This window comes from Erinaceus europaeus, chromosome 3 (genome assembly GCF_950295315.1).
Source record: "Erinaceus europaeus chromosome 3, mEriEur2.1, whole genome shotgun sequence".
Classification (NCBI taxonomy): Eukaryota; Metazoa; Chordata; class Mammalia; order Eulipotyphla; family Erinaceidae; genus Erinaceus; species Erinaceus europaeus.
The window spans coordinates 129,234,475-129,251,068 of record NC_080164.1 but is presented as its reverse complement, the minus strand read 5'-3'; the positions used below and the strand labels follow the sequence as shown (position 1 = coordinate 129,251,068).

Below are 16,594 nucleotides of genomic sequence, written 5' to 3'. Positions count from 1 at the left end.
TTAAATTTCTTCTCTATTTATTAAGTTTCTCTCTGTTTATTAAATTTGCTATAGATTTTTTAGACTATGTGGAGCAAGTGCTAAGCATTTACATGTGACCAATGTAAAAGCATTAGCCAGTGGGTTTGTTTTTTTCTACTTTTTAAAAATATATACTTTATTTTTTTAATGACAGCGATAAAGAGAAAAAGATAAGGAGATCAGAGCACTGCTCAACTCTGACTTATGGTGGTGCTAGGACTGAACCCAGGACCTCAGAACTTCAGGCATGAACATTGTTTGCATTACCATTATGCTGTCCCCTATCTCCTCTTTTCTTTTCTTTCTTTCTTTCTTTTTTTTTTTTATTTAAGAAGGGATTAATTAACAAAACCATAGGGTAGGAGGGGTACAACTCCACACAATTCCCACCACCCAATCTCCATATCCCACCCCCTCCCCTGATAGCTTTCCCATTCTCTATCCCTCTGGGAGCATGGACCCAGGGTCATTGAGGGTTGCAGAAGGTAGAAGGTCTGGCTTCTGTAATTGCTTCCCCTCTGAACATGGGTATTGACTGGTCGGTCCATACTCCCAGTCTGCCTCTCTCTTTCCCTAGTAGGGTGGGTCTCTGGGGAAGCTGAGCTCCAGGACACATTGGTGGGGTCTTCACTCCAGGGGAGCCTGGCTGGCATCCTGATGGCACCTGGAACCTGGTGACTGAAAAGAGAGTTAACATACGAAGCCAAACAAATTGTTGAGCAATCATGGACCCAAAGCTTCTACCCCCTCTTTTCTACTTATTATGTTTCTATTTCTTACAATGTGATTTTAAAAATGATTAAGAAAATCACCTTACCAAAAATGTAGAGTGTTTATAAAACTTATCTCTGTCAGGGGTTCATTTGCATCAAAATGTCTTCTTTGAAAAATATCCTGCCATGTTCTTTGAAGCCTCCCCTTACCTGGCAGTCACCTCACCTTTTCTTGCTCAGGTCTCATGAGGACTTGTCATCTGGACTTATTCTCTGACCCTTGTTTAGTGAAATCACAACAATCACACAGCTCTGGAATAGTTGAGATTTCAAACCTGTAATTTGGCAAGAAGAATAGAACAAATTGGGTAAATATACATAAACACATTGTGAAGAAAGAAAAACAGAACAGAATGAACCAGAGCCTTATTCTACAGCTTGTTTGATAGAGATGATTTAAGGAGGCATATGGTATAGTTAAATGTGCTTTCAAAAACATTGGCCAGAATCTCCTGGCAAATATGAAATAAATATCTAAATCAGATGAAACTGATAGTATTAGTTCTCTTAAAAGGCAGTGTGGGAAGACACTTGACAGAGTGTTTTGAATCTGAAGTAGTGGGTTACAGTGTATGTGGAAAATTTCAAGCATCTCATACTGATGCTTGAAACTGATAACTGATCATTGAAACAAATAGTGACTTGGGTGAGAGTCTCACTTGGTAATAGAATCTTTTTCATCTCTCCAATTTTGTTAGTTTTCAGTGTAGTCCATCTTGCCTGTAATACAATTGATTAATTCTTTCTCTAGATCTTTCTGTCTATCTCTCTCTTTCTCTCTATTGCCACCAAGGTTATCACTGGGGCTCAGTGCTGGCATTACACATCCACTGCTCCTGTGAGCCTTTTTTGGTTTTAAAATTACTCAAGTCACCATAATTTTAATAACTTTTTGAGTAGTTGTCAGTTTTATTTTCAGTATGTGCAAATTGGAGGTAAATTATTAATTACTCCCAGCAAATGTCTTACATAATTTTAGTTAGTTTTTAATCTTTTCAGTGGATCGTAAGATGGTGATCTTTTATTAAATATAAATTTAGTGACATATTAATTATTTGCAAATAATTTACTGTGGATTGAAATGTCAATTGTATTTTGAGAGTATGGAATCGCTCAAATCAGAGTATCTGAAATATGCTATTCTCCTGTTTTGGAGCTGCCTTACATCTTAAATATCACATAAGACACTGTGACTACTAGAACTTAATGGGCTTTATTTACTGAATTACAAATTACAGTAATGTTTAATGACTGTGCCAGTGGAATGATTTGGTCAAATACTTCTCAATTGTACTCTAAGCAATGTTTATGCTAAGTTTCTTAGGTTTCTTTTTCTTTTTTAAAAAATTTTTCTTTATAAAATGGAAACACTGATAAGACCACAGGATAAGAGGGGTACAGTTCCAAATAATTCCCACCTCCAGAACTTTGTATCCCATCCTCTCTCCTGATAGCTTTCCTATTCTTTATCCCTCTGGGAATATGGACCCAGGGTCATTATGGGGTGCAGAAGGTGGAAGGTCTGGCTTCTGTAATTTCTTCCCCTCTGAATATGGACATTGACAGGTCAATCCATATTCCCTGCCTGTCACTCAGAGCTATGTTCTTTTCTTTTCTTTCATTTATTTTTATTTTTTATTTATAAGAAGGAAACATTGACAGAAACTATATAGGATAAGAGAGGTACAACTCCACACAATTCCCACCACCAGAACTCTGTATCCCATTCCTGCCCACCCACCCCCCTCAGCTTTCCTATTCTTTATCCCTCTGGGAGTATGGACCAAGGGACATTATGGGGTGCAGAAGGTGGAAGGTCTGGCTTCTGTAATTGCTTCCCTGCTGAACATGGGTTTTGACAGGTCAATCCATACTCCCAGTCTGCCTCTCTCTTTCCCTAGTGGGGCAGGGCTCTGGGTAAGCAGAGCTCCAGGACACATTGGTGGGGTTGTCTGCCCAGGGAAGTCCAGTTGGCATCATGGTAGTATCTGGAACCTGGTGGCTGAAAAAAGAGTTAACATTGTTGACTAATCATGAACCTAAAGGCTAGCATATTTCAGATGAAGATTCGGGGTCTTCATTTTGTAGATAGTAGGCCTATTTTAGTTATATTCCAAAGGGCCCATGACTATACTAATTGTTTTCTGAGCCTGACATCTGATATGCAGGTGGATACAATTTATTGTCTGAGGAAATACTGTCATGGCTGGAAAAAGGACCAGAAAGCTGGATCAGGGAAGAAAGTAGTTCCCAAATATGGGAAAGATGTATAATATTATTGATTGTAGACCTCATCGATTTGTTGTGATCTGGGGCCCATTTTCAGCTTGGGAGCCTATGTCACCTCTACATCCCTGTAGATTCACATTCTGTGGTCATAAATAGGAAAGTTCCAAACTGCCCCAATATCAGGACCCATCTTCCTCAGGTGTAGCATAGAATATGTTGTCCAGCCTCCCTTCGGAGGATGGAACATTCTCTACCATTGTTGATTCAAGTTGAGGGCAAGGTCCTATGGGGGCCCACACAAGGGTCTATTTTGTTGTTCCTGATAGAGATGACCAGTAACAGTGTAGAGAGGGATTTATTTGAGGTCTAGTCCCATCATATCTGTTTGGGAATCTCAGGACTCCCCGAATAGGGCCCCAGCTGATGGGGTGGCCTGATAGTGACTAAAGAGTCATCGTTAAAGTATGCCAGTCTCTTGCCCTTATTCAGCTTTTGCAGTCCTTACTTTGATAAGGTTAGCTTTGGAGTGACTGAGGGAAGTATAATAGGAAGTAGGTGAGGAGGGTATCTAAGTCTAAGTAGACACTATTTCATTAGGAACTTTATGGTGTCTTCTTAGGTCTTTCTACTTGCTTGCTGCATATATTGGCTCACTGCAGAGTATTGTGCACTTTTGCTTTCAGGTATATATTTTGCCCTAATTTATGGATACATGTGAACGTATGCCTTACTTCATGGGATCTGGTCTATATCTAGGTTTTGAGACTTTGTTAGAAGTGGGCCACCTGAAATGGAATCAGAGAATCCTATGAAAGGAAAGATTAATGAGGCTGAAGGGTTGACATTCCATGCCTAAAGTCTCTGGACACAGTCTGAAGTGAAGCATGCTGAGGTGGTACTCATTGTATTGATTAGGTTGGGAGCAGCAGATGCAATATCATTTGGTATGAATTGATAGAGGTATACAGGAAAGTGAGCCCCACCCTAGAGGTTCCAGGTCTAGGGGAAATATAGGCTCTATAGAAGAAGAGAGAAGTATCTGCTGTCTTAGGGTTTAAGTAGGCAATAGATAGTTATTGCTGTAATCATATTATTTGGCAGTTGGGTTAACTTTGAAAATCCTTTTGTTAGGATTTGCTGTATCATAAACAACATTACCATAACTTATGTCCTTTGACAATATTTATATATAGCTGTGTCTTATAGAGTAACGCCACCGCTTGCATCTGTTCTCCCTGATCTAAGCTTTTAGGAGAGTCAACATTTCAGAGACTCAGCCTATGGTCTATGCATTAAAAAGTTTGAGACATTCAATCAATTTTTCTTCTCTCATATTAATTAAATAATGAAGGACTCAAATCAATACTCTGGAGGAGGGAAGGGAGAGGGGCAGATGAGAACTTTGGGGTCTTGGTACATAATGAAATTGTACCCATGTTTCAATGACTGTAATGTGAATCATTAATCCCCCAACCCCCCACACACCCAATGAAAATGGAGGAAGAATAGAAAAGAAAAAGAAATATATCTATAAGCATTTCTAAACTATATAAAACCAGTTTATAAAAAAGAAAGTCCCGAGAGTTTTCAGTTCTTAACCTTTTCTCCACCCAATGCATCATTTGTGGGTCAGTCCTGCCTCAGAAGAATGTCTTCCCTTATCTATCTTTTTTTTTAAAAAAAAAATTTTATTTATTGTAGTGAGAGAGAAAGATTCATAGAGAGAGAGAGAAAGTCAAGAGACTAGAGCACTGTTCAGCTTATAGTGGTGGTGTGAATTCAGCCCGTGACCTCAGAGCCTCAGGCATAAAAGGCTTTTGCATAACCATCAATACTGCCTCCCCAGCCCTCTCACTTATATTTCTTTTTTTTCCCCCCTATTTTATTTGGTAGAACAGAAATTGAAATGAGGAGAGATAGACATGGACAGAGAAAGAAAATGTTCCTTTCCTTTTTTAATATATTTTTTATTTATAAAAATGAAACATTGACAAAAACCATACAATAAGAGGGGTACAACTCCACACAATTCCCACCACCAGGACCAAGGGACATTATGGGGTATAGAAGGTGGAAGGTCTGGCATCTGTAATTGCTTCCCCGCTGAATATGGGCGTTGACAGGTCAATCTGTGATCCCAGTCTGTCTCTTTCCCTAGTGGAGCAGGGCTCTAGGGAAGCAGGGCTCCAGTACACATTGGTGGGGTTGTCTGCCAGGGAAGTCCAGTTGGCATCATGGTAGCATCTGGAACCTGGTGGTTGAAAGAAGAGTTAACATATGAAGCCAAACTAATTGTTGGAGAATGGAATATTCTCTACTGTTGTTGATCCACGTTGAGGGCAAGGTCCTATTGGGGCCCACAAAAGGGTCTATTGTGTTGTTCCTGATAGAGATGACCAGTAAAACTGGAGAGAAGGATTGATTCAAGGTCTAGGCCCATCTTGCCAAAGAAAATGTTTCTATCTTAACAACATTTTAATGGAAATATTTTTGAATTATATAAAAAAAGCTATGTTTGCTGGAATGGCTCTACTTTTGAATGAAATCACAGCCAGTATCACATTTAAAAGGGAAGCTCTTTAAGGACTTTCATTTTATCAGATCTCTGTGGCCTAATGGAAATGGTTTGAAATTAGTCTTAATCCTTGCTTTACCACTTGGGCAACATAATTAGGATATCTGGATCTTAAGTGCCTCATCTATGTGAAACTACCACTTACTTTAAGGGTTATTGTGAGGATTAAATAAGATAATGTCCACAAAATGCACAGAATAGCATCTGGCACATAGCAGAAAGTTGATAGTGTGTCTTATATCTCCTCTCTGACACAATTATTGAAATTTTACCAGTGACTTGAGATCCCTTGTCTTCTCCTAGCTCTGCATAATTGGCACTCTGTTTAAGGAATGGAGGAGAAATCTTCTAAATGTAACAAGATTCCACTGATTTGAAGCCATTAAGGCAAGATTTTAGGCTATTCATTCTGAAAATCTGGGACAATTTATAGAGACCCCAATAATAAAATGTCATTTACTGAATTTGCATTAGTGGGATAATTTTGATTTATTGGTAACTAGTTAATATTGAATGGTATACTCTAAACTGTGTGGGGAACAAAAAGCTGTTTGCTTAATACTTTAAAATCTCTTTGTCATTTTTTACCCTTGATAGATTGTTAGAGTTATAAAGCTTTGTGAACTCCAGATGGACTGGCCTCTCCCACCCAATTAACTACTAGAATCAGAACTAATAAAATTAATAATTACTCTTGCTTTGTGATTTTAAGTCCTGTTTTCAAAATAAGAGCTCTATTTTTTTTTCTTTTATTTATTTAAGAAAGGAGACATTAACAAAACCATAGGATAAGAGGGGTTTCAGCTCCACACAATTCCCACCACCCAATCTCCATATCCCATCCCATCCCCAGATAGCTTTCCCATTCTCTATCCCTCTGGGAGCATGGACCCAGGGTCATTGTGGGTTGCAGAAGGTGGAAGGTCTGGCTTTTCTAATTGCTTCCCCGCTGAGCATGGGTGTTGACTGTTCAATCCATACTCCCAGTCTGCCTCTCTCTTTCCCTAGTAGGGTGGGTCTCTGGGGAAGCGGAGCTCCAGGACACATTGGTGGGGTTATCAGTCCAGGGAAGTCTGGTCAGCATTATGCTGGCATCTGGAACCTGGTGGCTGAAAAGAGAGTTAACATACAAAGCCAGGACACACTGTTGAGTTCATCTGCCCAGGGATGTCTCAGGTTGATGTCTTTGTAGCATCTGTAACTCGGTGGCTGAAAAGCATTAAGATATAAAGCAGAACGATTTGTTTAAGAATCAGGAACCTAAAAAAAAAAAAAAAAAAAAAAAAGAATCAGGAACCTAAAAGTAAAAGCATAGCAGGTGAAAATTGAGGTCTTCGTGTTGGAAGAAGCTAAGAAGTCTATTTTAGGTTTTTTTAAGATGATTTTTTAAAATTTATTTTTTAATTTTTTCCCTTTTTTGCCCTTGTTGTTGTTACTGTTGTTGTTAATGCTGTCATTGTTGTTGGATAGGACAGAGAGAAATTGAGAAAGGAGGGGAAGATGGAGAAGGGGAGAGACAGATATACACCTGCAGACCTGCTTCACCACCTGTGAAGCGACCCCCCTGCAGGTGGGGAGCCAGGGGCTCGAACTGGGATCCTGTTGCTGATCAGCTCTTTCTACCGTGTGTGCTTAACCTGCTGCGCCACTGCCTGGTTGCCAGAAGTCTATTTTAGTTATATTTCACGGGTCCCATAACTTTACTAATTTTTGACTGAAAAGATGGTGTCAGAAACAATGATCTTGAAATGATAGGAATGCCAAGAGATAGGAAAAATAATTTAAAGGGATCAAGTTATTTTTCATTCCTTTATAGATTTTTGGGAACATGAAATAATCTCTGCATTTCTCTGGATTTTTGTTAAATTCCTGTTCCTACCTCTTTTAGTTACTGGTCATAAAAAGAGTTTGCCTTTGGCTATTGAGTAAGAACTGGGATCAAGAAGATAAGAAGCTGGAATAACTAGTCAAAAGATTGCACAATTACTTTATGACTAGTTTTGAAATATGAAAGTTTACAAACCTCTAGTTGTTAATTTGACTTAAATTGTTTTTCTTTCTTCCCTCCTTTTAGAACGCTTAATGTTTCAGTGAGCTTTAATGGAGGGAAATCTGTCATCTCGAGCTCATTAATCATCACAGCCACAGAATGTGTAAGTAAACAGTTTGTTATTTTGTTTTACAATAAAGGTGCAAACAATTTTACTAGAGACCAATAAGAGGAAAAAAGTTGGTCTGGAATTTATTTTAGTTTGTGTCATTTTTTTTCCATTTTAGCAACTTTAAAAGTGATTTAACAATAGTATATAGCTTTATTTTAATCTGTATAAAATTTAAATGCTATTCAATAGCAAAGTAAGGTAATATGCTTTCCAGATGAGGTTCTGTTTTTCTCAAAACATTAAATAGGTGGGGCGTACCTGGTTGAGTGCACATGTTACAGTGCTCAAAGACCTGGGTTTGAGCACTGTCCCCACCTATGAGGGAAAGCTTTGTGAGGGATGAAGCAGTGTTTCAGGTGTCTCTCTGTCCCAGGATTCCCTGACTAGGGTCCAAGATGGGGGGGTGGGCTGGTAGTCATCAAAAGGGCCATCATTAAAGTATGTCGGTCTTTTGCCCCTATCCAGCTTTTGTAGCCCTTACTTTCTCTGATATGGTTGAACTTAGAGTGATTGAGGGAAGTGAAATAGGAAGTTTTTTTTTTCAGGTGAGGAGGGTACCTAGGTCTAAGTAGAAACTATTTGATGAAATACTTTATGGTGTCCTCTTTAGGTCTTTCTACTTGCTTGCTGCACTTACTGAGTCACTGCAAACTACTGTGCACTTTTACTTTAAGGTATATATTTTCCCCTAACTTATGGATACATGTGTACATGTGTACATGTGCCCTATCTCATGGCCCTGGTCTATATCTGTGTTCTGTAGCTTTGTTAGGAAGTGCGTCACCTGAAATGGAATTAAGGAGTCCTTAATTCCATTAAGGTATCACCAGAGGACTGGAGCTGAAGGGCTGACATCCCACACCTGGCATCTTTAGACACGGTCTGAAGTGAAACATAAGGTGGTACTGCTTGCATTGATTTGGTTGAGGTCAGCAGATACAGTTTCAAATGGTATGAGTCGAGAGAAGCATGAAGGGAAATGAGCCTCGCCCCAGAGGTCCCAGGGCTAGGAGAAATATGGGTTTTATAGAGAATGAGGAAGGTTACTTACTGTCTTAGAGTTTAAGAAGGCAATAGAAAGTTATTATTATAACCAAGTTATTTGAGAATTTGGTTTACTTGAAAATCCCATGGTTAGGAGTTTCTATTTTTTTTTTTTCCACCTGAGCAACTAGATTGATAAGACATCATGAGGTAGAATAGTTTTGGAAAGAAGATGAAAAATTTCTGTTTGATAAATGTTGATTGAATGATATCTGGGGTTCATTTTCAGTGGGAATATCAGAAAGACAGTAGAATCAATAAATCTGGAGTTCTCAACAGAGGTCTACATTAGAGGTACATATCTGTGAGTTGTTTTATGAAGTGCAATTGTGAACCAAATGTCACATGATTTATACAGAAAAAAAGTAGAGCTAGAACAAGAAGGGAAAGAGTATCTGAGAAATATTTTGTACTTATGAAGGAACCAAGAGTAAAGATCTTGGAAGGAGAGCAGAATTTAGACAAGGAGAGAGGAGGAGAAACAGAATACAGACAATTAACAAACAGAAACTGGTAGTATGTTTGTTTGATGGGAGTGAAAATAGTAGAAGGGAATCTTAGACATAGAAAATTCTGACTAGATTAACAATAGTGTTAAAAATAGGAAGAAGTAGAGAAAAAAAGGAGGAGGAGGGAGAAATGGAGGAGAAGGAGAAAATAGATGAATTTAAAGCTCATCCAACAAGTGGCTGGTTCTTAAACTATGTAGCAGAGACATCAGTAGTAAAAATTAGAAAGGAAACAAAATAATTAAATTTTTCATAATGCTAGATTAAATTCACTTAAATTTCCCTCTGAAATTGTTCTTTCTGCCACTTGATTTAATTTTAAGAGATCATTTGAAGGTACTTCTCTCTTTCTTTCTGTTTTGACCTTTTTCCTTCATCCCTACTTTTCTCACCTTTATCCATTCTTAAGGGATACATAGTGATCAAGAAAGAATGCACATTACAACCATAAACATGCAGGGAAGGCTTTACTCAGTACTGTTACAATAGGGAAGAGTGGTTGAACTCAATTCTGCTGAGACAGAGGGCTGGGTAATCTTTTAGAGGTAGGGTGGAGGACATTACAGGCTAGCTGTATTTGTCATTGACTCTACCCCAGGGAAAAGCAAACTCTCTTCCATCTCTCTAGCAGGAGGTAGTACTAAAACTTCTAGCAAAGTGCCCATGGAAGTTTAAGTCCTACCCTTCCACAGAGACTGGGTAGTGGGACACCATCTTGCTGACTACATTTCAAAGAGATGACTTTTAGAAGAAAATGTTCCCTTTGAAATTTCTAAGACTGAGATTTATATACATTTCAAAGAGGCAAATAGGTGTTATGAAATTTAGAAAGTATACATTTTCAAATTTAGCTATGGATATTTTAGAATTATACTTTAAAATATTTATTTTTATATTTTTAACCATAGCACTGTTCTGGCTTGTGGTGGTGTATGGGGTTAAACCTGGGACTTTGAAGCCTCAGGCACGAGACATGAGAGTCTTTTTTTATTGCTATTGCTATTGCTTGCTTGCTTTTTTTTTTTTTCTTTTTCTTTTTGTTGGGTCTGAGAACTGAACCTGGGACCTTTTATGCTTCAGGTATGAGAGTCTCTTTGCATAACCATTATGCTATATCCCCCACCCAGAATTATACATTTTCTAAAGTAAGTTATAGATATTTTGGAATTATATATGTTCTAAAGTGGGTCCCTTTACCCCCACCAACAAATAAGAGTTTGAAGGAAGAAACCTGTTTGAAGTTTAATGAGATAAGATCTAAGTTCATCTTGTCTTAGTCAAAAGAATAAGCAAGTGAATGTGAAAAGGAACAGTTTAAGAAATAGGAAAACCAGAATACATACCGTACAAAGTATGAAATGAAGGTGGCTTCATTCAGGAGAGTGAAAGAGAAAAGCTCAGGTAGGTCACATGACTTTGATACTTCTCTCTGTGAAGTTGATTAGTCCTCTGATGGCTACAGTATGATAAATACTTCAGTTTACTCCCTCATAATGATAACAATCAAAAGGATACTTTTTCTCATTACATTCAACCATCATTTTGTATCCAAACGCAAATGCCTTTGGTATGCACGAGTAATATTACCATTTCACGGTCATGAGGCTGAAGCTGAGTAGTGTACCTGCTGATGTGTATATTCAGTCTCCACTCCAAAGAAAAGAAGGTGGTGGACAGCACCAGACATCATATTTAATTTATGTTCAGTCTTTTCAAACATATCTAGATATGCTGATTAGGTGGGGTACAGTTAACAGTATTACTCATAGTAGGATAATATTCTTGCTTTTCACAAGCACCTGAAAGCTAAGTAAAATAAAACAGTAAAATAAAATCCTTCTCAAAATCTCACAAAGAAGCTCTCTGAGTTCTTCATCCGGGCTCAGTTCTGTCATAGCACTCACATCACTGGATTGTCATTTCCTGTTTACTTCCTGGCCTTTCTCTGTGTCTTGAGAAATTGACCATAGGTCTTACTCTCCTCCCAGTGCCTGATCCTTAGATAGGGCAGGTGTCCTCCAGATTACTTCTTGGATGAATGAAAGTAGCTTGAAAGTGGGGAAACTAAGATTTATATTTCAGAGATTTAAGATTAGAGTCTGAACAATGTCACTACTTAGGCAGTTCTTTCTCTTTATTTTCAGATCTCTTAAATGTCTGCTATTAAAAATACAGTGAAAAATGTGTCTTTCTCCTAATCACCCCTCCCAATCATTGCTCTTCTAATTCTTGGAATAGTAATACCAAGAAAATATTTTCTGATATTTGGTTAACTGCCAGACTTAATACATGTGCTAATCACTTTTAACTTTATTTAATATGACACAAGAGGAGTCTAGTATCAGAACCTTAATTTTGCAGGTACACTTGTACCCCTCAACAGGATGTGTACATGACTTGATAGGCTGATTTCAGCCCTCAGTGCCTCCTGAGATGGGGGGTGTGGGTGACTGTGTGGCCCAGAGCCTGGATGCTCTGGAGGATACATTACTTCCTTTGTTTTACAGTTAAGCAAATGCTAGAATTGAGAATCGAGCCCAAATCTGCCCCCTTTCTCACCCCTACCTCTGCCCCTAGCCTTACACAGTCTACTATTTTAAATCAGATTCCAAAGTGACTTATAAAGACAGGGTATGGCTTTTAGTTTTTTCCCCTTTTTCCTGTAAATGGTCATATTTTGAGCTTTGAGGACTATCCAGTTTCTATTACCAGTGGTCAGTTCTGCCACTGTAGCACAAAAAGAGCTATGTGATCAAAAGGACATGACCATCCGGCAAAGCTGTGTGAACTGAAACTTGAATTTAATGAATCATAATATTTTGACTTTCTTAAACTATGTGATGTAGAAACAATTCTGGGGCCAGGCAGTGGCACACCTAGTTGAGTGGACATGCTGCAGTGCACCAAGACCCAGGCTCAAGTTCCTGGCCCCCCACCTGCAGGGAGAAAACTCCGTAAGTGGTGAAGCAGTGCTGTAGGTGTTTCTCTGTCTCCCCTTTTCATCTTCCTAGTCCCCTCTCTATTTCTCTGTCTCTACTCAAACACATAAATAAATCATTAATAAATAAATAAAATACATATTAAAAAAGAAAATATTCTTAAGTTGTAGATAATAGCAAACAGATGAATTGGATTTAGTCTTTGTACCACAGTTTGTTCCTGTTATAGAATATTTTTTTAAAAATAGTAAATAAAACCATTGCCTGTTTCACAACTATTTTTTCTTAAATTCATGGAAACAAAATTATGGAGATGTATTTCTCCTTTTCTGTGTATGTGTTACTCTAGCGTGGTTGCTGTGGCTAATTATTTTCTTAGATCTATTATTCATGGCAGCTTTGGGATTTTGAGTAGTTCTTTTTTCCCACAGTGATTTTTGCAAGCACAGTTAGTCACTCGTTTGTTTTTATACTTTTGTGATTCTCTTAATGAGAATTTCAATTTTATTTGGCATAGTAAGGTTTTTTAATGATATGTTGTTACATCTTGCTTTTAATAAAGAAAAAGGAAGCTAGATGTGGATGAAGCATAAAACCCAACATGTCCAGTATGACTTGAAAATATATTAATTCTAACCTAACATCCAGCTCCAAGTTCTGGTGTGTTCCTAGTTCACCTTGAAAAAAGTTTTGATATAACAGCCTTGATCAACATGTGGTACTAAGTTTCTATCTGGACTCCTCTGTAGTTGAATTTCACCCTCTAGTCTGCCTGAGCAGCTGAAAATGCTTCTTGCTCAGAATCATTTATAGGAAGACTTGACTTGACAAATGGCAAATTAAAAGGTCACTCAACAAATGTAACTAATTCTTCCTATTGAAAAGTCTTGTGACTACTTTTCAGAAATTTACTGTAATTTTTATCTATTTATTTATTTTTCACCAGGCTTATCATGGGCTATGTCTGATATTTTATGACAAATTGAGTTTTATTTCATCATCTATCTATGTATCCTCTAGAACTGTTTTCATCATATTTAGCTTAAAAATGCTAAAGGTGGACCAGTAAAATAGCTCACTTGGATATTACATTGCATTGCCATGTGCATGACCCAGCTTTGAGCCTGACTCTCAACTTCTTTGAAGGAAGCTCTAGTTTCTTCCTCTTTGCCTCTCTCTGCTTGTCTTACTCTATCTCAAAAAGAAAACAAAAATGCCAAAAGTTAAGTCTGAATGTAATTGGAAAGTGTATATCTAAAAAGAAAAAGAGAGCTTTCGGTTTTTGCCTTGGAGGAGGCCAAGCTGCAACTCTCTTTGGTCGTCCTGAATCAGGGTTCATCTGACACCAGCTGCCTCCACCATGCCAACAGTGTTTGACCCCAATGAGATTAAAGTCGTGTACCTGAGATGCACTGGCAGGGAAGTTGGTGCCACTTCAGCCCTGACCCCCAAGATCGGGCCGCTTGGTCTGTCTCAAAAAAATTCTGGAAAAAAGAACTAAAAAAAAGAAGAGGAAGTATTTATTCTTATTTAAATTTTATTGGAGAGATGTTTTTGAAATCAGTAGAGATGATAATATTGTCTTAAGAACTATACTTAAGTGTATATTTAGATATGTATAATGTTTTGTCAGTGTTCATATAGAATTATTATTTTTTTGTTTGAAGGAAAATCAATTATGTTAACTACCTGTCAAGGCCAGTGCATCTATTTTATTGGCATGACTTTTCGAATTTATAGCTCATGACACATTCGTAGGAAGAAAAAAAGAAAAATGTAACCACTAAACTTTTAACTTATTTATAGCCTCATGACACATTCGTAGAAAGGAAAAAAGAAAAACTTAACCACTAAACTTTTAGCTTATTCATAGCCTCAGGTGGGAAGTGCTAGTTTCCAAACACAAGATATAAATTCTATGAAAGGGGGAAGCCAAATAAGCATAGAATCCTTATCAGAGCTGAGTAGATCAGGCAAATGCTGATATATATATAATATAATTATATATATTATATAATTACATATATATACATAATTTATGAAAAGGAAACACTGACAAAACCATAGGATAAGAGGGGTAAAACTCCACACAATTTCCACTGCCAGAATTCTGTATCCCATCTCATCCCCTGATAGCTTTCCTATTCTTTAACCCTTTGGGAGTATGGACCCAGGGTCATTATGGGTTGCAGAAGGAGGAAGGTCTGGCTTCTGTAATTGCTTCCCTGCTGAACATGGGCATTGGCAGGTCAATCCATAATCTTAGCCTGTCTCTCTTTTTCCCTAGTGGGGCAGGGCTTTGGATAAGTGGGGCTCTAGGACACATTGGTGGAATCATCTGCCCAGGGAAGTCCAATTGGTATCATGGTAGCATCTGGAACCTGGTGGCTGAAAAAAGAGTTAACATATAAAGTCAATCAAATCGTTGACTAATCATGAGCCTAAAGGCTGCAATATTATAGATGAAGATTTGGGGTCTCCATTTTGTAGATAGCTAGTTGGCCTATTTTAGTTATATTCCAAAGGGCCCATGACTATACTAGTTTTTTCCTGAGCCTGACATCTTATATGCAAGTCAACCCAAGTTTGTTGTCTGGTGACATGATGTTATGGCTGAAAAAAAAGGGCTAGAAAGCTGGATCAGGGAAGAGAGTAGCTCTCAAATATGAGAACGGTATATAAATATTGTTGACTGTAAATCCTTTCAATTTGATCTGATCTGATTCAGCTTAGGAGCCTATGTAACCTCTGCATCCCTGTAGGTCTGAGTAGCTCGCAGTCTGTGGTCATGAGTAGAAACGTTCCAAGCTGCCCCAATTTCAGGACCTATCTTCCTCAGGTGGTAGATAGAGTATGTTATCCAGCCTCCCTTTGGAGGATGGAACATTCTCTTCTATTGTTGATCCACATTGAGGGCAAGGTCCTATGGGGGCCCACAGAGGGGTCCATTGTGTTGTGTTGTTCCTGATGGAGATGACCAGTGACAATGGAGAGAGTGATCTATTCGAGGTTTTGGTGCTTGGTCGTTTTTATGAGTGTTATATTAGGTCCTCATGTAGGGAAGGTCTAGAAGGAAATGCTAACACATGGATCTGTACAGAGGGGAGATATCTTCTATTGCATCATACAGTTTAAGGTGGGGTCATGAATTTCATCATCTGATAGCACTTCTCCCATTGAATCCCACAGTGTATAAGTACTGTCTTGCCATTCTTTTTTTTTTTGCTTAGATTTTAAAACTTATTATAATCAGATCTGTGGGTAGTTGCATGATTTCTTCATACAAATGTAAAATTCTAGGGACAAAGATGCACTTTGTGTATTTTCCCAATATATGTTTTTAGATACTCTGTGTGTATGTTCTGAATTGCTTCCAGAACTTTGTATGTGCAGGACCCTGATTTAGAGGCTTAAGATATGTCAGTAAAAAGCTTGCACTTTTGTTGAACCAAATCATACTTCCAGAAGTTGCTGAGTGAACACATTCTTTTTATTTTTTAAAGTATAAATTGATTACTCATGGTAAGTATTATGTAAAAGCATCTTCTAATAACTTAGGACTGGTCCAACTGAAAATGAGAGAGCTATGTAAAGAGCTATGGAGTTTCTGCATGAAGTTTCTGTAGTTACTTTTGTTGTCTTCTGAAAGACAAAGGAAAAAATTAAGAATTCAAACAGGTATTTTAGTTGGCTAATTTGTAACCGAACACCCACAACATAAATAGATTATATGGTTGTTGCTTCTTACATCCAGCTGAAAAATCTGGAAATAAACAAGAAGTAGCTTTCTTTGTTCATATGTAATTGATCCTTACTCTTTTTGAGATTCACGTTATATGATTTATCTTTTAAATGTTTTTTACCAAACCTCTTGGTAATCAGTATCTTTGAAGACTTGTTTTGGTATAACTTCCAGGTCACTATGTGATGACATCTTTTTCTTCTTTTCTTTTTTTTTTTTTTGCCTCCAGTTATTGCTGGGATGTTGGATAGGACAGAGAGGAGAGAAGGACACCTGCAGACCTGCTTCACTGCTTGTGAAGCTACTCCCCTGCAGGTGGTGAGCCGGGGGCTCGAACTGGGATCCTTCCATAGGTCCTTGCACTTTGCGCCACCTACTCTTAACCCACTGCACTACCGCCCAACTCCCATCTTTTTCTTTTTTTTTTACTGTGATAATGACAAGTGATCTGAGGAAATGGTTTTCATAATTCAAGATTTTCAGATGAGTGATAGGTATGGGGGTATGGGTAGGGAGCGGGGAGAAGGGTAGGGAGAGACATAGGAAGGGTGAGAGAAAGAGAGAGAGAGACTGTTCAGCTCTCATTTATGCTGGTGCTGG

General features: G+C 38.1%; 1 protein-coding gene across 1 annotated transcript in view; it reads left to right on the top strand.

Moving 5' to 3' along the window:
- The window catches only part of ANTXR2 (ANTXR cell adhesion molecule 2), a 152,868-nt gene that overhangs the window by 60,097 nt on the left and 76,177 nt on the right, over positions 1 to 16,594 (top strand). The window contains exon 11 of the mRNA XM_060187924.1: positions 7,673 to 7,751. Within this exon, the coding sequence (XP_060043907.1) occupies positions 7,673 to 7,751 (79 nt within the window). The remainder of the gene's footprint in view (positions 1 to 7,672; positions 7,752 to 16,594) is intronic.